Raw genomic sequence first — 14,210 nt, forward strand, 5'->3', positions numbered from 1 at the left:
GCTGATGGTGCAGAGCCTGCTTAGAATTCTCTCTCCCTCTCTCTGTGCCCCTCCCCAACTCCTGCTCTCTCTTGCGTGCTCTCTCTTGCGTGCTCTCTCGCAAAATAAAAATAAACTTTAAAAAAAATTTTGCTTTCGGGTGCCTGGGTGGCTCAGTCGGTTGAATGTCCAACTCTTGATTTTGGCTCAGGTCATGATCCCAGAGTCTTGGGATTGAGCCCCACATCAGGCTCTGAGCTGAGCGTGGAGCTTTCTTAAGGTTCTCTCTCTCTCCCTCTGCCCCTGTCCCCCGCTCACACTCTCTCTCTAAAATAAAATAAAATAAAATAAAATAAAATAAAATAAAATAAAGTAAAATAAATAAGTTTGCCTTTAACTTTCCCTATAATCCAAGTGAAAAACAGCTAAGAAATTCAATCTTTATTAAAGGGTCTGTACCTTTCATGGATGTACCCCAGACACTAACCTGGCTCCCTGTCCTCAGGTCTGCTTCCCTCCCTAGAAACTCTTTCAAACCTGCACTTCTGGGGCGCCTGGGTGGCTCAGTTGGGTAAGCATCCGGCTCTTGGTTTCGGTTCAGGTTGTGATCTCGTGGTTTTCATGAGTTCGAGTCCCGCTTCGCGTCGGGCTCTGTGCTGACAGCACAGAGTTGCTTGGGATTCTTGGTCTCCCTGTCTCTCTGCCTCTCCCCCACTCAAGCTGTCTCTGTCTCTCTCAAAATAAATAAAGTTAAAAAAAAATTTTTTTTTTTTAAACCTCCACTTCTTTCTGGGAAGCCCCAGGGCCTTCCTCCCTCATGTTCCTCAGCTACTGCCAGCAAATTTCCCTAAATCTGACAAATCCAGTCTGGAAGAGGTGAGTGTTGCGGGGGAGGGGGGGGAGGGTGTGTGGTGCTATGAGATGGACCAGGGGAAAGGCGCCACAGAGCATGTGTCCCAGTGAGCTCTGGCACACAGAGTTCACCCAGCAGAACTGTCTAGGGGCCGCTGGCACCCGAGTCCAGAACCCTTCCAGTCTCTTGGCCAGACTGAGATGCAGATGAGGCTTTATTCTTCTGACTGTCCTTTGGGAAGTAAGTAACCTTTGTGACACATACCCGTACCTCGAAGAATAAAATGAGATCTCAACCCCCAAACAGGCGAATGTGTGTTAGTATCACTGCATTACTTTGCACTTTTAATAAGCACGGAATGATTCTGGTGCAGGTGGCTTGGGATTTCACCCTGAGAAAAATTGGTCAAAACCCCCAAAGAAGAGCCGCTGCCCCTGCCACGGTGGAATTAGCCCTTTGCATTATTATGCAGAGCGGTGTTAGTGCCTCTCCTACAAAGGCTTGCCTGGAATAAGAAAGGAGGGTCCATTTCTGAGTCATATATCTTGTAATCCTTGTTCCCTTAGTTACACAAAAACCAGCCAAAGCTTTGAAAAGGCTGCTTCAAAGAGCCTGATTGGATTCTTCCACAAACCACTACCCTCCTCCTTTGGGCTGGGAAATAGGAGGTGGTTTTGTTCTTCCAGTTACATAAGTCAAGAGCACAACACGTAGTAGGTGTTCAATTAAGGTACATAAAAAGGGGCGCCTGGGTGGCTCAGTCAGTTAAGTGTCCAACTCTTGACTTAGGCCCAGGTCATGATCTCACAGCTCTTGGGTTTGAGCCCCGCGCTGACAGTGCAGAGCCTGGTTGGGATTCCCTCTCTCTGCCTCTCCCCGACTCATGCTTGCTCTCTTGCGCTCTCTCAAAATAAATAAACTTTTAAAAAAAGTTAAAAAAAAAAAAAGGTACATAAAAAAGCTCTACTCGGCCTGATTAATTGGAAGTAGGGACCCAGCAGGAAGAGGCAAGGCCATTCTCTGAACCCTCAGACCACAGCTTACCCATCTGTACTCTAGCATTTGCTAACTTCTGCCCTAATTTTGCTCCACATCCAGCTCAGAGCCCGATGTGAGGCTTGATCTTATGACCTTGAGATCATGACCTCAGCCAAAATCAAGAGTCCAATGCTTAACCAACTGAGCCACTCAGGCACCCCTAACATACCTTTACTGAGGTATAATGACACATGATAAACTGGACATTTAAGATGTACAATTTGATAAATTTTGACACACATATACACCCATGAAAACCATGATCACAATCAAGATAATTAACACATCCATTACCCGCCAAAATTTTCCAGGAATCCATCTTTCCTTCTGTCCCTCCCCCTCCCCCAGGCAACCACTGATCTGCTTTTTGTCACCGTAGATTAACTTGTATTTTCCAAAATTTTATATAAACAGAATCCTACAGTATGCATTTTTTAGTTTTTATTTTTCTTTGGTGTGGTTCCTTTCACTCAGCATAATTGAGATTATCCAGTTTGTGTGCATCCATAGTTCCTTTTTTTTTTTTTATGTTAAAAAAACTTTTTTCATGTTTATTGAGAGACGGAGGTTGAGTGGGGAGGGGCAGAGAGAGGGAGACCCAGAATCCGAAGCAGGCTCCAGGCTCCGAGCTGTCAGCGGAGAGCCTGACGCGGGGCTCAAACCCACCAACCGTGAGATCGTGACCTGAGCCGAAGTTGGACGCTTAACCGACTGAGCCACCCGGGCACTTCCATAGTTCATTCCTTTTTACTGTATAGCAATACAACAATTTGTTTACCCATTGGCCTGTTGACAGTCATTTGTGTTGTTTCCAGCTGGGGGCTGTTACAAATAAAGCTGTTATAAATATCCTTGGAAGTCTGTGTGTGCCCATACGCTTTCATTTCTCTTGGGTTAACAGGATTGGAATAGCTGGATCATATGGTATGAACTTAAAAAAAAATTGTTTTGTTTATTATTTGTTTATTTTTTATTAAAAAAAAATTTTTTTTTAACGTTTATTTATTTTTGAGACAGAGAGCGACAGAGCATGAACGGGGGAGGGGCAGAGAGAGAGGGAGACACAGAATCGGAAGCAGGCTCCAGGCTCTGGGCCATCAGCCCAGAGCCCGACGCAGGGCTCGAGCTCATGGACCGTGAGATCGTGACCTGAGCGGAAGTCGGACGCTCAACCGACTGGGCGCCACCCAGGCGCCCCTATTGTTTATTTATTTCAAGTTTTTGTTTAAATGCCAGTTCGTCAACATATAGCGCAGTATTAGTTTCAGGAGTAGCATCTAGTGATTCATCACCTACACACAATACCTAGTGCTCATCACAAGTGCCTCCTTAATACCCATCACCCGTTTAACCCATTCCCCGCCCCCCCCCCCCCCAGCAACCCTCAGTTTGTTCTAATTAAGAGTTTGTTTTATGGGTTTGCCTCTCTTTTTCTCTCCCTATGTTCATCTGTTCTTTTTCTTAAATTCCATATATGAGTGAAATGACAGGGTATTTGTCTTTCTCCGACTGACTTATTTCGCTTAGCATGATACATTCTAGCTCTATCCACATCATTGCAAATGGCAACATTTCATTCTTTTTTATGGCTGAATAATATTCCATTGTATGTATATATGTGTGTGTATATATATATGTGTGTGTGTGTGTGTGTATATATATTTAATTTAATATATACATGTGTATATATACATGTGTGTGTGTATATATATATATATGTTGTTATATATATATATACATATATATATATGTATGTGTATATATATGTGTGTGTATATATATATAACAACTTCTTTATCCATTCATCAGTTGATGGACATTTGGGATCTTTTCATAATTTGGCTACTGTTGATAGATGCTGCTATAAACAATCAGTTTTTGTATCCTTTGGGTAAATACTTAGTAGTGCGATTGCTGGATTGTAGGGTCGTTCTATGTGTATGTTTAACTTTTAAAGATTCTGCCATACTGTTTCCAAAGTGGTTAGACCATTTTATACTCTTACTAGCAGCATATGAGAGTTCTAATAGCTATACATTCTAACACTTGAAATAGTCAGGCTTTTTATATTAGCCATTTTATTGTATTTATTTAAAAAAAATTTTTTTAAGTTTATTTAGCCATTTTCATAGGTGTGCCAACATTGCTTTAATTTTTTGACTAGGTAAGCATTCACATGGTTCAAAAAATTTTATTTATTTATTTATTATTTGTTTATTTTGAGAGAGACAGAGAGAGAGAGCAGAGAGGGGCAGAGAGGGACAGAGAAAGAGAATCCCGAGCAGGCTCTGCACAGTCAGCATGGAGCCCAATGTGGGGCTCAAACCCATGAACTGTGAAATCATGACCTGAGCCGAAATCAAGAGTTAGACACTTAACTGACTGAGCCACCCAGGTGCCCCAATTTTTAAAAATTTTAGAGGTTATACAGTGAAAAGTCTCACTTTTCCTTCTGTTTCCCCATGCCAACCAGTAGCCACTTTTTGTAGGTAGCTTGTATGTTCTTTCAGAATTTCTTGGGGCGCCTGGGTGGCTCAGTCAGTTGAGCGTCCGACTTCAGCTCAGGTCATGATCTCGAGGTCCGTGAGTTCGAGCCCCGCGTCGGGCTCTGGGCTGATGATGGCCCAGAGCCTGGAGCCTGCTTCCGATTCTGTGTCTCCCTCTCTCTCTGACCCTCCCCCGTTCATGCTCTGTCTCTCTCTGTCTCAAAAATAAATAAACGTTAAAAAAAAAAAATAAAAAAAAAAAAAGAATTTCTTTACTCAAATACTAGAGTATTCTTGGTTTTCCTGCTCTTTTACCAAAGGCATCATGCTAACCACACTGTTCTGAAGCTTTCTTTTTCTTTCTTTTCTTTCTTTCTTTTTCTTTCTTTCTCTCTTTTTTTTTTTTAATTTAAAAGTATTTTGGGGAGTTTTCTCATTCTTTGTTACAGCCACGGAATATTTAGCTGTATGGCTGTACTAGGATTTGTTTTACTGCTTCCCTATTATTGGACATATGGGTTATTCCTAATCTTTTGCTATTACAATGCTACGGTGAACACTTTATACACAGTGTTTCTCATGAGTGCAAATATCTGTAGGAATCATTCCTAGAAATGGGGATGGTATGTGTATTGACAGATAGATACCGTGTATCAATCGATATTGCCAAATTAACCCAGTAGGAGTTATACCAATTTACATTCCCACCAGCAAGAGAGTGTAGTCAGAGAAAGACAAATACTGTTATGATTTCACTTGTGTGGAATTTAAGAAACAAAACAAACAAGCAAAATGAAAAAATAAGGGAGAGCAAGACAAATCAAGAAGCAGACTTAATTATGGAGAACTAATGGTTACCCACAGGGGAGCGGGGCTGGGTGAAATAGGTGATGGGGATTAAGGACTTGTTGTGCACTTGTGGTGAGCACCTAGGGTCATATGGAAGTCTTGAATCACTGTATCATACACCTGAGACTAATATTACACTGTATGTTAACTGAAATTAAAATAACAGCTTAGGAAAATAAAAACAAAAAAATAGATTAGAGTGTCTGTTTGGTCACTGCCCTGCAAATAGAGCAAAGTTAGCAAATGTTTGGATTTTACCAATCTGATAATGGTGTCTGCACGGTTTTCGTTTGCCTTTTTCTTATTAAATAGAAGGAAGCTGAGGGGTGCCTGGGTGGCTCAGTCAGGCGTCTCTTGGTTTTAGCTCAGGTCATGATCTCAGGGGTCAGGGGTTCGAGCCCACATCAGGGTCTGTGCTGACAAGCGTGGAGCCTGCTTGGGGTCCTCCCTCTCCCTTCCTCTCTCTCTGTCCCTCCCCCACACTCACTGTCTCAAAATAAATAAACTTAAACAAAAAAAGTGAAACTGAACATCATCTCATATGTTTAAAAACCATTTATTTATATTTACTTTTCTCTGAACGGTCTGTAAATGTCATTTGCTACTTTTTCTAGTGGCTTACTGATCTCTGTGAGTTCTAGGACAGGGAGCTTAGCCGCTTGTGATACAAACTGCAAATATCTTTTCTCCAATTTGTCATTTGTCTTTTCACTTTTTGTAGTTTTCATCCCTCACAGTATTTTTCTTAACTAATCCTGGACGTTAATCCTGAGTATTAGCCTGCTTGTTTCTGCTTCGTAAAGAGTTCTGGAACGCCCTCCCCCCACCCCTGACTTCTTTCTACCCCACCACTATTTCCGTGAGCAGTCTGCTATCATCACTCACTTAAATTACTACATTGGTATTCTGACTGCTCTCCCAGACACACTTCCACTCTTGTCCCTTTCTAATCTAGTCTACATTTTGGAGGCAGAAAGCTATTTCTAAAATTAAAACAGGATCATGTCACTTTTCTCTGAAAGCTCTTCAGTGGCTAACTGGTGCCCTTAGATAGAATCCAATGTCTTAAGATAGGATCCTCTGTGAGCTCCAAGGTCCCTTGCGTGGTCTGGTTCCTGTTGACCTCTTCAGCATCACGTCTTACCAGTTCTCACCTCCCATTCCACATTCCCGCCATACTGAACTGTTTTCATGTCCTCCCTCTCTGTAAGCTCTCTCACTACTTCCCAGGCCTTTGCATAAGCTGTTCCTTTGAGGAATTCCCTTCACTTGCTTAACTTCCACTCACCCTTCAGATTTCATCTCAAACATCACTGCCAGCAGGAAGCCCTACTTGACCCCAGTAGAGGAGATTAGGTACCTAGTCTATGTGCTCTCCTAACACCCCATACTGTCCTTACGTCAGCGCTAGTCACACTGCATTATGATTATCTGTTTACTTCTCTGTCACTCCCATTAGTTAGACTAAGTTCTGGGAAGGTAGGGACGAAGCCTGCTTCTCCACTATTGTGTCCCTAGTGCCTGTCACAGGGCCTGGCGCATAATAGGTGCTCCATAAATAGTTGTTAAATTAATTCAAGAAAGGATGTTTGATAAATGACAAAATGAACATTTCATCTTGGTTGGGGGACCCTGGAGAATGAAGAAGACAGAAAGCCTCTTGACTCTTGTACAAGAAAGTAGCCACTTTCTCCTTAAGCCCACCTGCCAGAGAAGCTGTGCTTGTACCCTTCCATTTCTCTTGGTAATCTCATTTGGCTCTGCCCTAGCTTGCTCTATGCCCAGGTCCCAGAGTGGTAAGCAAAATACCTAACATCTTGTAGAGGCAGCACTGACAAATCTGAGGGCAGCTTGCCTTCACTGGAGGTAGGGCCTGGAGGCTTCCTGGGTGTCATAGTTTACCTTTTCATCACTGGACCATGGAGAGATCCTGGGCAGGAGATGGATTCCAGTGGGGGTCAGAGCAGACAGGTGTGCTTGCAGAGACAACTTAGGACAATGGCTGTTTACCATCCAGTAGAAGTATCTGTGTGTGTGTGTGTTTTAATGTTTATTCATTTTTGAGAGACAGAGTACCAGTGGGGGAGGATCTCAGAGAGAGGGAGACACAGAACCCGAAGCAGGCTCTAGGCTCTTAGCTGTCAGCACAGAGTCTGATGCAGGGCTTGAACCCATGATCCATGAAATCATTGTTTGTTTTTGTTTTTTAAAGTAGGCTTCATGCCCAGCACAGAGCCCAAGATGGGGCTTGAACTCATGACCCTGAGACTGAGCTGAGATCAAGAGTCGGACACTTACCTGACTGAGCTACCCAGGCGCCCCACCCAGTGTTTGAGTTTTTAACACTGGTAGGGCCTGACCAAAATGTACAACCTGATTATCAGTTCTGCCCACTTCCCCTCTGTCTTCTCAGGCTTCCCTTTGTTCACGTCCTTCCCTAAAACAGTCTAGAGCTGGAGGTGACACAAGGATTGTGTGACCTTTTTGGCAGATGATAAAACTGAGACTCTTGGGAGGCGATGGAATTTAAAACAATGTAAACAGATTAAACAGTGTAAATAAATTAAAAACGACGTTGGACGGTCACACAAACCTGAGTAGGACTACTGGTTTTGCAGCTGGGTGACTTAGTTCAACTACTTAACCTCTCTGAAATACTGTTTCCTGACCTGCAGCTTTCTTCAGTCTGCTAAAGGCCTTCAATGGGTTACACCTGTAAGGTCACCGGTGCAGGATCTGATTAAGAAATAGTAGGGAAGGGCGCCTGGATGGCTCAGTTGGTTAAGTGTCCATCTCTTGGTCTCGGCTCAGGTCATGATCTCTGGTTTCAAGAGTTCGAGGCCTGCGTCAGACTCCAGGCTGGCAGCGTGGAGCCTGCTTGGGATTCTGTCTCTCTTCCTCTTTTTCTGCCCCTCCCCCCACTCATGCTATCTCTTTCTCAAAATAAATGAACTTTTAAAAAATTAAAAATAAGTAAGTCGTGGAGAATAAGTGGGAGCTGAGTAGAAGAGGACTAAAGTCAGCGGGTGACAGTGAGAACAGAACTCGTGTCTTGATTTAGGGACCACCTCTTATACTCTCATTGACACAGACTGCTACAGTCAACACTTTTAGGGTTTCTGAGAGCCCACAGAGAGAAATAAGGGAAGTTCCCTTTCCTAGGTTCAGTTCTGTATTTTCTGACACCTTGAGCATGAGTAGGGGTTGGGATAGATTAGTGACTTCTCCAGTTTCAGGCTCTGGGGTGGAATCAAGTTAGGATCTGATTTGGAAAAGTTAGGGCACAGAGAAGGTGTGATCTGACCTTCAAAGATTTATTCACTCCTTGACTTCCCAATTACTGATCGCAAACTTCAGCCTAAAAAAAGGTGCAAGGCTCTGGAGATAAAAGTCTACTAAAAAAGGTGTTTTTCAAACTGTGGGTCCTGACTTGTTAATGGGATGGGAAATTGCAACCAGATTTGAAAAAAATAAATAGAATATAAAATACTACAGTGCAGTTGTACATACAAGGATAAGTACGAGGTCAAAAAATTTTGTTGTAAACATGTGTGTGTGCTGAGTCATGATTTAAAGCATGTTATTGTGGATTTGTGGCCAAAAATTTTGCAAGCCCCTGCATAGGAAGGTGAGCTTCAAGAGTGCAAGGGCCTTGTTTTAGAACAGTGCCTGGCATTTGTTAAGCGTTTCACAAAGAGGCTGAAGGAGTGAATGTCTAACACTACACTGCCTTCAAGATTAGAGTCAGACATACAGGAAAAGGTAAATATAGGCTTTTCGATACTAGTCTTAATCTGAGCATTAAAAATGTCTTGCTCAGTTCCATCTCTGTACTTGCACATTGTTGGCATATTTTAAAATGAAAGATGGAAGGAACACCTTAATTGCTGTCCTGAAGGATGGCATCTTTGCTCACCAGGAAAATGAGGTTAGAGGCGAAACACTGATATAGAGAAAATATAGACAAAGCACCATACAGGTCACCTGTAATAAGTGCCGAAGTTAAGGGCAGGGCCACAAGCACTCCTTGGGGACCGCGGGCGTGCCAGTTTTAGTGCTAGCTGCTGTGGGGGACGGGCGGCAGAGCCTGCATGCCCTGCCTTTTAGTAACAAAGAAAGGACACAGAAGTAAATACTGACAGCCTGTCGGTGGAACAGACAAGGCAGCGAAGACTGGACTGAGAGTCTACCACAGAAAAGGCTAGATGACAGCTGGACTGGCAAAATACATCTTGACCCAGCTGAAGCTTAAGCTGGGTTTCCTAAGAGGGAAACTGCGCGATAAGCCAAGGTTTGGGGAGCACATTTCAGGCCGGTAGAGAAGTAAGTAGCAATCTATGCCCTTTGTGGAAAGGCTGTTAAGGTGACGTGACCTTGAGTTGCGGCGCGTAGGTGGAAAAAAGTTCCGGGGAACTGTTTCATGGTCCTGCCTCCGAGCGCCCAAAAGAGAAAAAAAAAAAAAAATCCTGTTTTGAGACAATACCTGTATTTGGTTTTCTTCGCGTCTTGGGACGCGGGTGGGGGTTGGAAGACAAGACACAAGGGGCGGAGCCAACGCGCGCGACGGGCGGGACCACGCGAGCCCTCCCTCTAGCTACTGGAGGCCGGGCAAAGGGGCGGAGTTTCCGGTAGCAGCGGCACTCAGGCGTCGGGTGACGCTAGGCGGACGAGTCGTCACGTGACACGGAAGTGACTACGAACAGGAAGAGGACGAAAAAAATAACCGTCCGCGACGCCGAGCCGAACCGGACCAGCAGCCACCATGAACAGCAAAGGCAAGGACAGGGGGCGGCTGGGGCCGTCGCGGGGAACAGCGCTAGCCTGGAGCGAGCGGGCCCGGACCCCAGGGTCGCCAAACGCCAAGCTTGGGGCGAGCCTCGCCTCGCTCCTGGGCCGGCTGCAGTTCCGGGGGCTGCGCCAGAAGCCTTCGTCATCCCCGAACTACGGCTGCTCGCTCCTCCCGGCCCTTTCCCCCTTAAACTCTGTGGCGCAGTTTGGAGCTGCGGGCTCGGGTGGAGGGGTGGGGGGTGGGGGGAAAGGCTTGTCATGACAGGCATGTGCAGGAGCAAATGGGGAGCTAGAGCAGGGATTTGGGCAGGCCAATGGAGAGCCAGCGGAGGCGGGGCGCCGCGCTCCGGAACCAGAGGCTGGCGTCCGGGCTTAACTAGTGAGGTGCCGGCGCTGGTGGGCGGGCCAGGGGGCCAGAAAGGTCTCTGTCGCCTTTCCCTCCGATGGAGGCCTGGACTTCTCCCGGCTCCTGTGATTGCCCTAGTGTTTATCAGAATACGATCCTTTGTTGTTCCTCAGGACATTTACCTTCTCTCGGGTCTGAAGGTTCACTTCCACCACTCACTTTATTTGGAAGTCGACCTTGAGTAGGAAATCGATGGGGTAAATAATCGTAGCCACTGTGACTCAACGAGGTCTTGGCCAGTTACAACCAGGCCTATGAAGACCACCTAGAGCAGAGGCAGGATAGACCGTTGGTACATTGGCAGGCACGGGTGCCCAGACCTGCCCTGCATTGTGAAAGAAACTTGGGCCCAGCTAGACTTTCCCTTACACCAGTATGCTAACGGGAAGAGCGCCTTCCTGTCGATTGAGAATCCAGCATCTTCGGGTATAGGCCGGGAAGAGGGTGCAAAGAGAATGCTTATTTTCCTGGTTCCGGAAATCAGGCCCTCCAGAGCAGTCTGTTCCCACATCTCCTGCTTGTTGCCGCTAGGTTAGCTACCCAGTATGCTCTGCCCCATTTTGGTGGTTCTGTGTGATAGGCAACATGCATTTTCCCCCACCCCTTGTCTTCCAGGTCAATATCCGACACAGCCAACCTACCCTGTGCAGCCTCCTGGGAATCCAGTGTACCCTCAGACCTTGCATCTTCCTCAGGCTCCACCCTATACTGATGCCCCGCCTGCCTACTCAGAGGTGCTCCCAGTTTACTCGACTTGAACTGAATACTCTTCGGATCACATTTTCAGCCCTGAGCTAAGCCTGACTTCACATATTTATTTACTCTCCACAAACAGGAGAGAGTGCTGCCATGAATAATCTGAAACCCTGTATACTTCAGCAGTTTCTTTTGGGGTTGAGAATGCATTATCTGATTATATCTTTTGGCACAGGCTGAGGTTAAGAAGATGAGTGTGTGTTCCTTGAGTCTAACATTAGCTATAGCAGGAAGCGATCCAGGAGAATATTGAGTGGCAATGGAAAGGCAGCCTGTGTAACTTAGAGTGTAATCTACCTAAGGAGAATTAAGAGCTCTAAAATTGGAATGTCATGAAGTAACATGTGGCCTTCTCTTCTGCCTCTTGTAGCTCTATCGTCCGAGCTTTGTGCACCCAGGGGCTGCCACAGTCCCCACCATGTCGGCTGCGTTTCCTGGAGCCTCCCTGTATCTTCCCATGGCCCAATCTGTGGCTGTTGGACCTTTAGGTTCCACAATCCCTATGGCTTATTATCCAGTTGGTCCCATCTATCCACCTGGTTCAGCAGTGCTGGTGGAAGGAGGGTACGATGCAGGTGCCAGATTTGGAGCTGGGGCTGCTGCTGGCAACATTCCTGTGAGTATGACCTTATCAGAAAAACTCAGCTCTTGTGTCTTTTAACTTTCTGAAAAGATTACACATTCATCCTTTCGCCACGCCTGGGCAGTAGCTGTGGTATTGGTGTGAGCACTGATATCCAGGAGTCAGGTGTGAGGGGGCAGGAGAACTGTGGCAAGTCAGTAGCATCGGGCACATTCCCTGGGGTCTCAGTTAACCAGATTCCTTTGTTTTCCTGTCTTAGGAGTGCTGTCTGCTGCTCTTTCTGCTTCATTCTGGTACCGGGCTAGTAATACTCCTTATTCATTCCATAAGCATTTACTTCGAATTTGCCATAATCCCTATTAAGTAGCATTTGGAAAGATACTAGAGATTTTAGTTATGTTTCCTGCTTCGCTCCCCCTCGCATAAAAATTAGAGCCCAAATGGCTCTTGCTAGGGCCAGCCACTCAAAACCATATACTAGAAATGAGGTGGGAATGCCTTTGGATGAGTGGTAGGCTCTTTCCTGTTTGCATCTTTGGGTTCACAGAAAATCCAGACCTGCTTTACAATCCACATTGGTGGCAGAACTAGCTCTAAGATGTGATTGGTCAGCATACTGCCGTCTTCTTAACGGATCCCGTTTTCACCTGTGCCCACTTCCCTCGTCTCAGCTGCCCTATGCCCAGTCAACCTTTGTGTTTTCCTTTCAGCCTCCACCCCCTGGATGCCCTCCCAATGCTGCTCAGCTTGCAGTCATGCAGGGAGCCAATGTCCTCGTAACTCAGCGGAAGGGAAACTTCTTCATGGGTGGCTCAGATGGTGGCTACACCATCTGGTGAAGAACCAAGGCCACCTCTGTGCCGAGAAAGACATCACATACCTTCAGCACTTCTCACAATGTAACTGCTTTAGTCATATTAACCTGAAGTTGCAGTTTAGACACATGTTGTTGGGGTGTCTTTCTGGTGCCCAAACTTTCAGGCACTTTTCAAACTTAATAAGGAACCATGTAATGGTAGCAGTACCTCCTTAAAGCATTTTGAGGTAGGGGAGGCATCCATTCATAAAATGAATGTGGGTGAAGCAGCCCTAAGGATCTTCCTTGAATTCCTCTGGAGTAATACTGTACCATACTGGTCTTTGCTCTTAGTAATAAAACATCAAATTAGGTTTGGAGGGAACTTTGATCTTCCTAAGAATTAAAGTTGCCAAATTATTCTGATTGGTCTTTAATCTCCTTTAAGTCTTTGATTTCTATTACTTGTTATAAATGAAACGCATTAGTTGTCTGCCTTTCCCTTTCCATCCTTTGCCCCACGTCCCACCCTCAACCCTAGTTTTCCAGTTCCTTCCCGCCAATCTCCATTGAATCAATGGTGCAGGACAGAAAGCCAGTCAGACTAACTTCCTTCTCTCCTTGCACTTCTCCCCACTTGCCATCTTTTAACTAGTCTTTCACAAGGATCCTCTGAAACCCCTTCTGTGCCCCAAGCACGGACCCCATCACTTCTGTTTTTTTGCGTCTCCTCAGGCAAAAGTGGAGGGTGCCTCTCGGACCCTCCTGGTAGGCTGTCTCTTCATCCGTGAACTAAACCCAAATTTGCTTCGGTGCCAGAAAACCTGAGAGCTGTATTTGAACAAAGGGTATCAATGCAAACTGTACTGTAAACAAGTTTGTTTAAAATGTCGGGGCAGGGAGGGGGCTGCATTTCAAAAGCCTGATGACGTTAGAGCCAAATTAGGGGACGTTTTCCCATCCAAAAATTGGTCACCATTTATCGTCAGAGTATCTGATGTAGGCACTCACGGCTCCCAAGAACTCCTAAGCTGGGTTAATGGGGTCATATTAGGAATCCCTCACTACAAAATGACTTGAGTCCAGTGAAATCTCATTAGGGTTAAGAATATTTCAGGGATCCTTAATATTTTGATTTTTGTTTTCTGAAATTGGATTTTATTTTATTTTATCTTATAATTTCAGTTCATCTAAATTTTGTGTTCTGTACATGTGATGTTTGACTGTACCATTGACTGTTATGGAAGTTCAGCGTTGTATGTCTCTCTCTACACTGTGGTGCACTTAACTTGTGGATTTTTTATACTAAAAATGTAGAATAAAGACTATTTTGAAGATTTGAATAAAGTGATGAAGTTGCATTACACCTCACTTCAAGGATTCTTTACTCAGCTTGTTTTTAGGTTTCTTCTCTATATATCTTATATTCCACCTAAAATTCAAATAGGTACTGTTGTCATTCTGTTGGGTTTTGTTTTGTTTTTTAACGAAGCCTTTGAAATAAATGCAGGAGTGTAAGGCCAAGATTTGACCATTTTCATGAGTCCCGTTCTAGATGTTTTCCTTTTCTTTATTTCCTAAGCTCTTTCAGATTTTTAGAAGCCTGTTATGCCAGGGGTATTCAGAACATAAACTTAAGGGGGCGCCTGGGTGGCTTAGTTAAGCATCCCACTCTT

The 14,210-nt window shown here is 45.0% G+C and overlaps 1 protein-coding gene across 2 annotated transcripts; it reads left to right on the forward strand.

Moving 5' to 3' along the window:
- Positions 1–9,865: 9,865 nt before the first annotated feature.
- DAZAP2 (DAZ associated protein 2) lies at positions 9,866–13,905 on the forward strand. 2 transcript variants are annotated; one of them, XM_007073035.3, is made up of 4 exons: positions 9,866–9,980; positions 11,015–11,133; positions 11,526–11,694; positions 12,449–13,905. In XM_007073035.3, the coding sequence occupies exons 1-4, from the start codon at positions 9,968–9,970 to the stop codon at positions 12,769–12,771; spliced, it is 624 nt and encodes a 207-aa protein (XP_007073097.2). In that variant the 5' UTR covers positions 9,866–9,967; the 3' UTR covers positions 12,772–13,905. The 2 variants fall into 2 exon arrangements, with proteins under 2 accessions (XP_007073097.2, XP_007073096.2); XM_007073034.3 differs by having other exon boundaries at positions 9,873–9,980; positions 11,526–11,771; positions 12,449–12,676.
- The last annotated feature ends 305 nt before the right edge of the window (positions 13,906–14,210 follow it).

This window comes from Panthera tigris, chromosome B4, assembly GCF_018350195.1.
Source record: "Panthera tigris isolate Pti1 chromosome B4, P.tigris_Pti1_mat1.1, whole genome shotgun sequence".
Classification (NCBI taxonomy): Eukaryota; Metazoa; Chordata; class Mammalia; order Carnivora; family Felidae; genus Panthera; species Panthera tigris.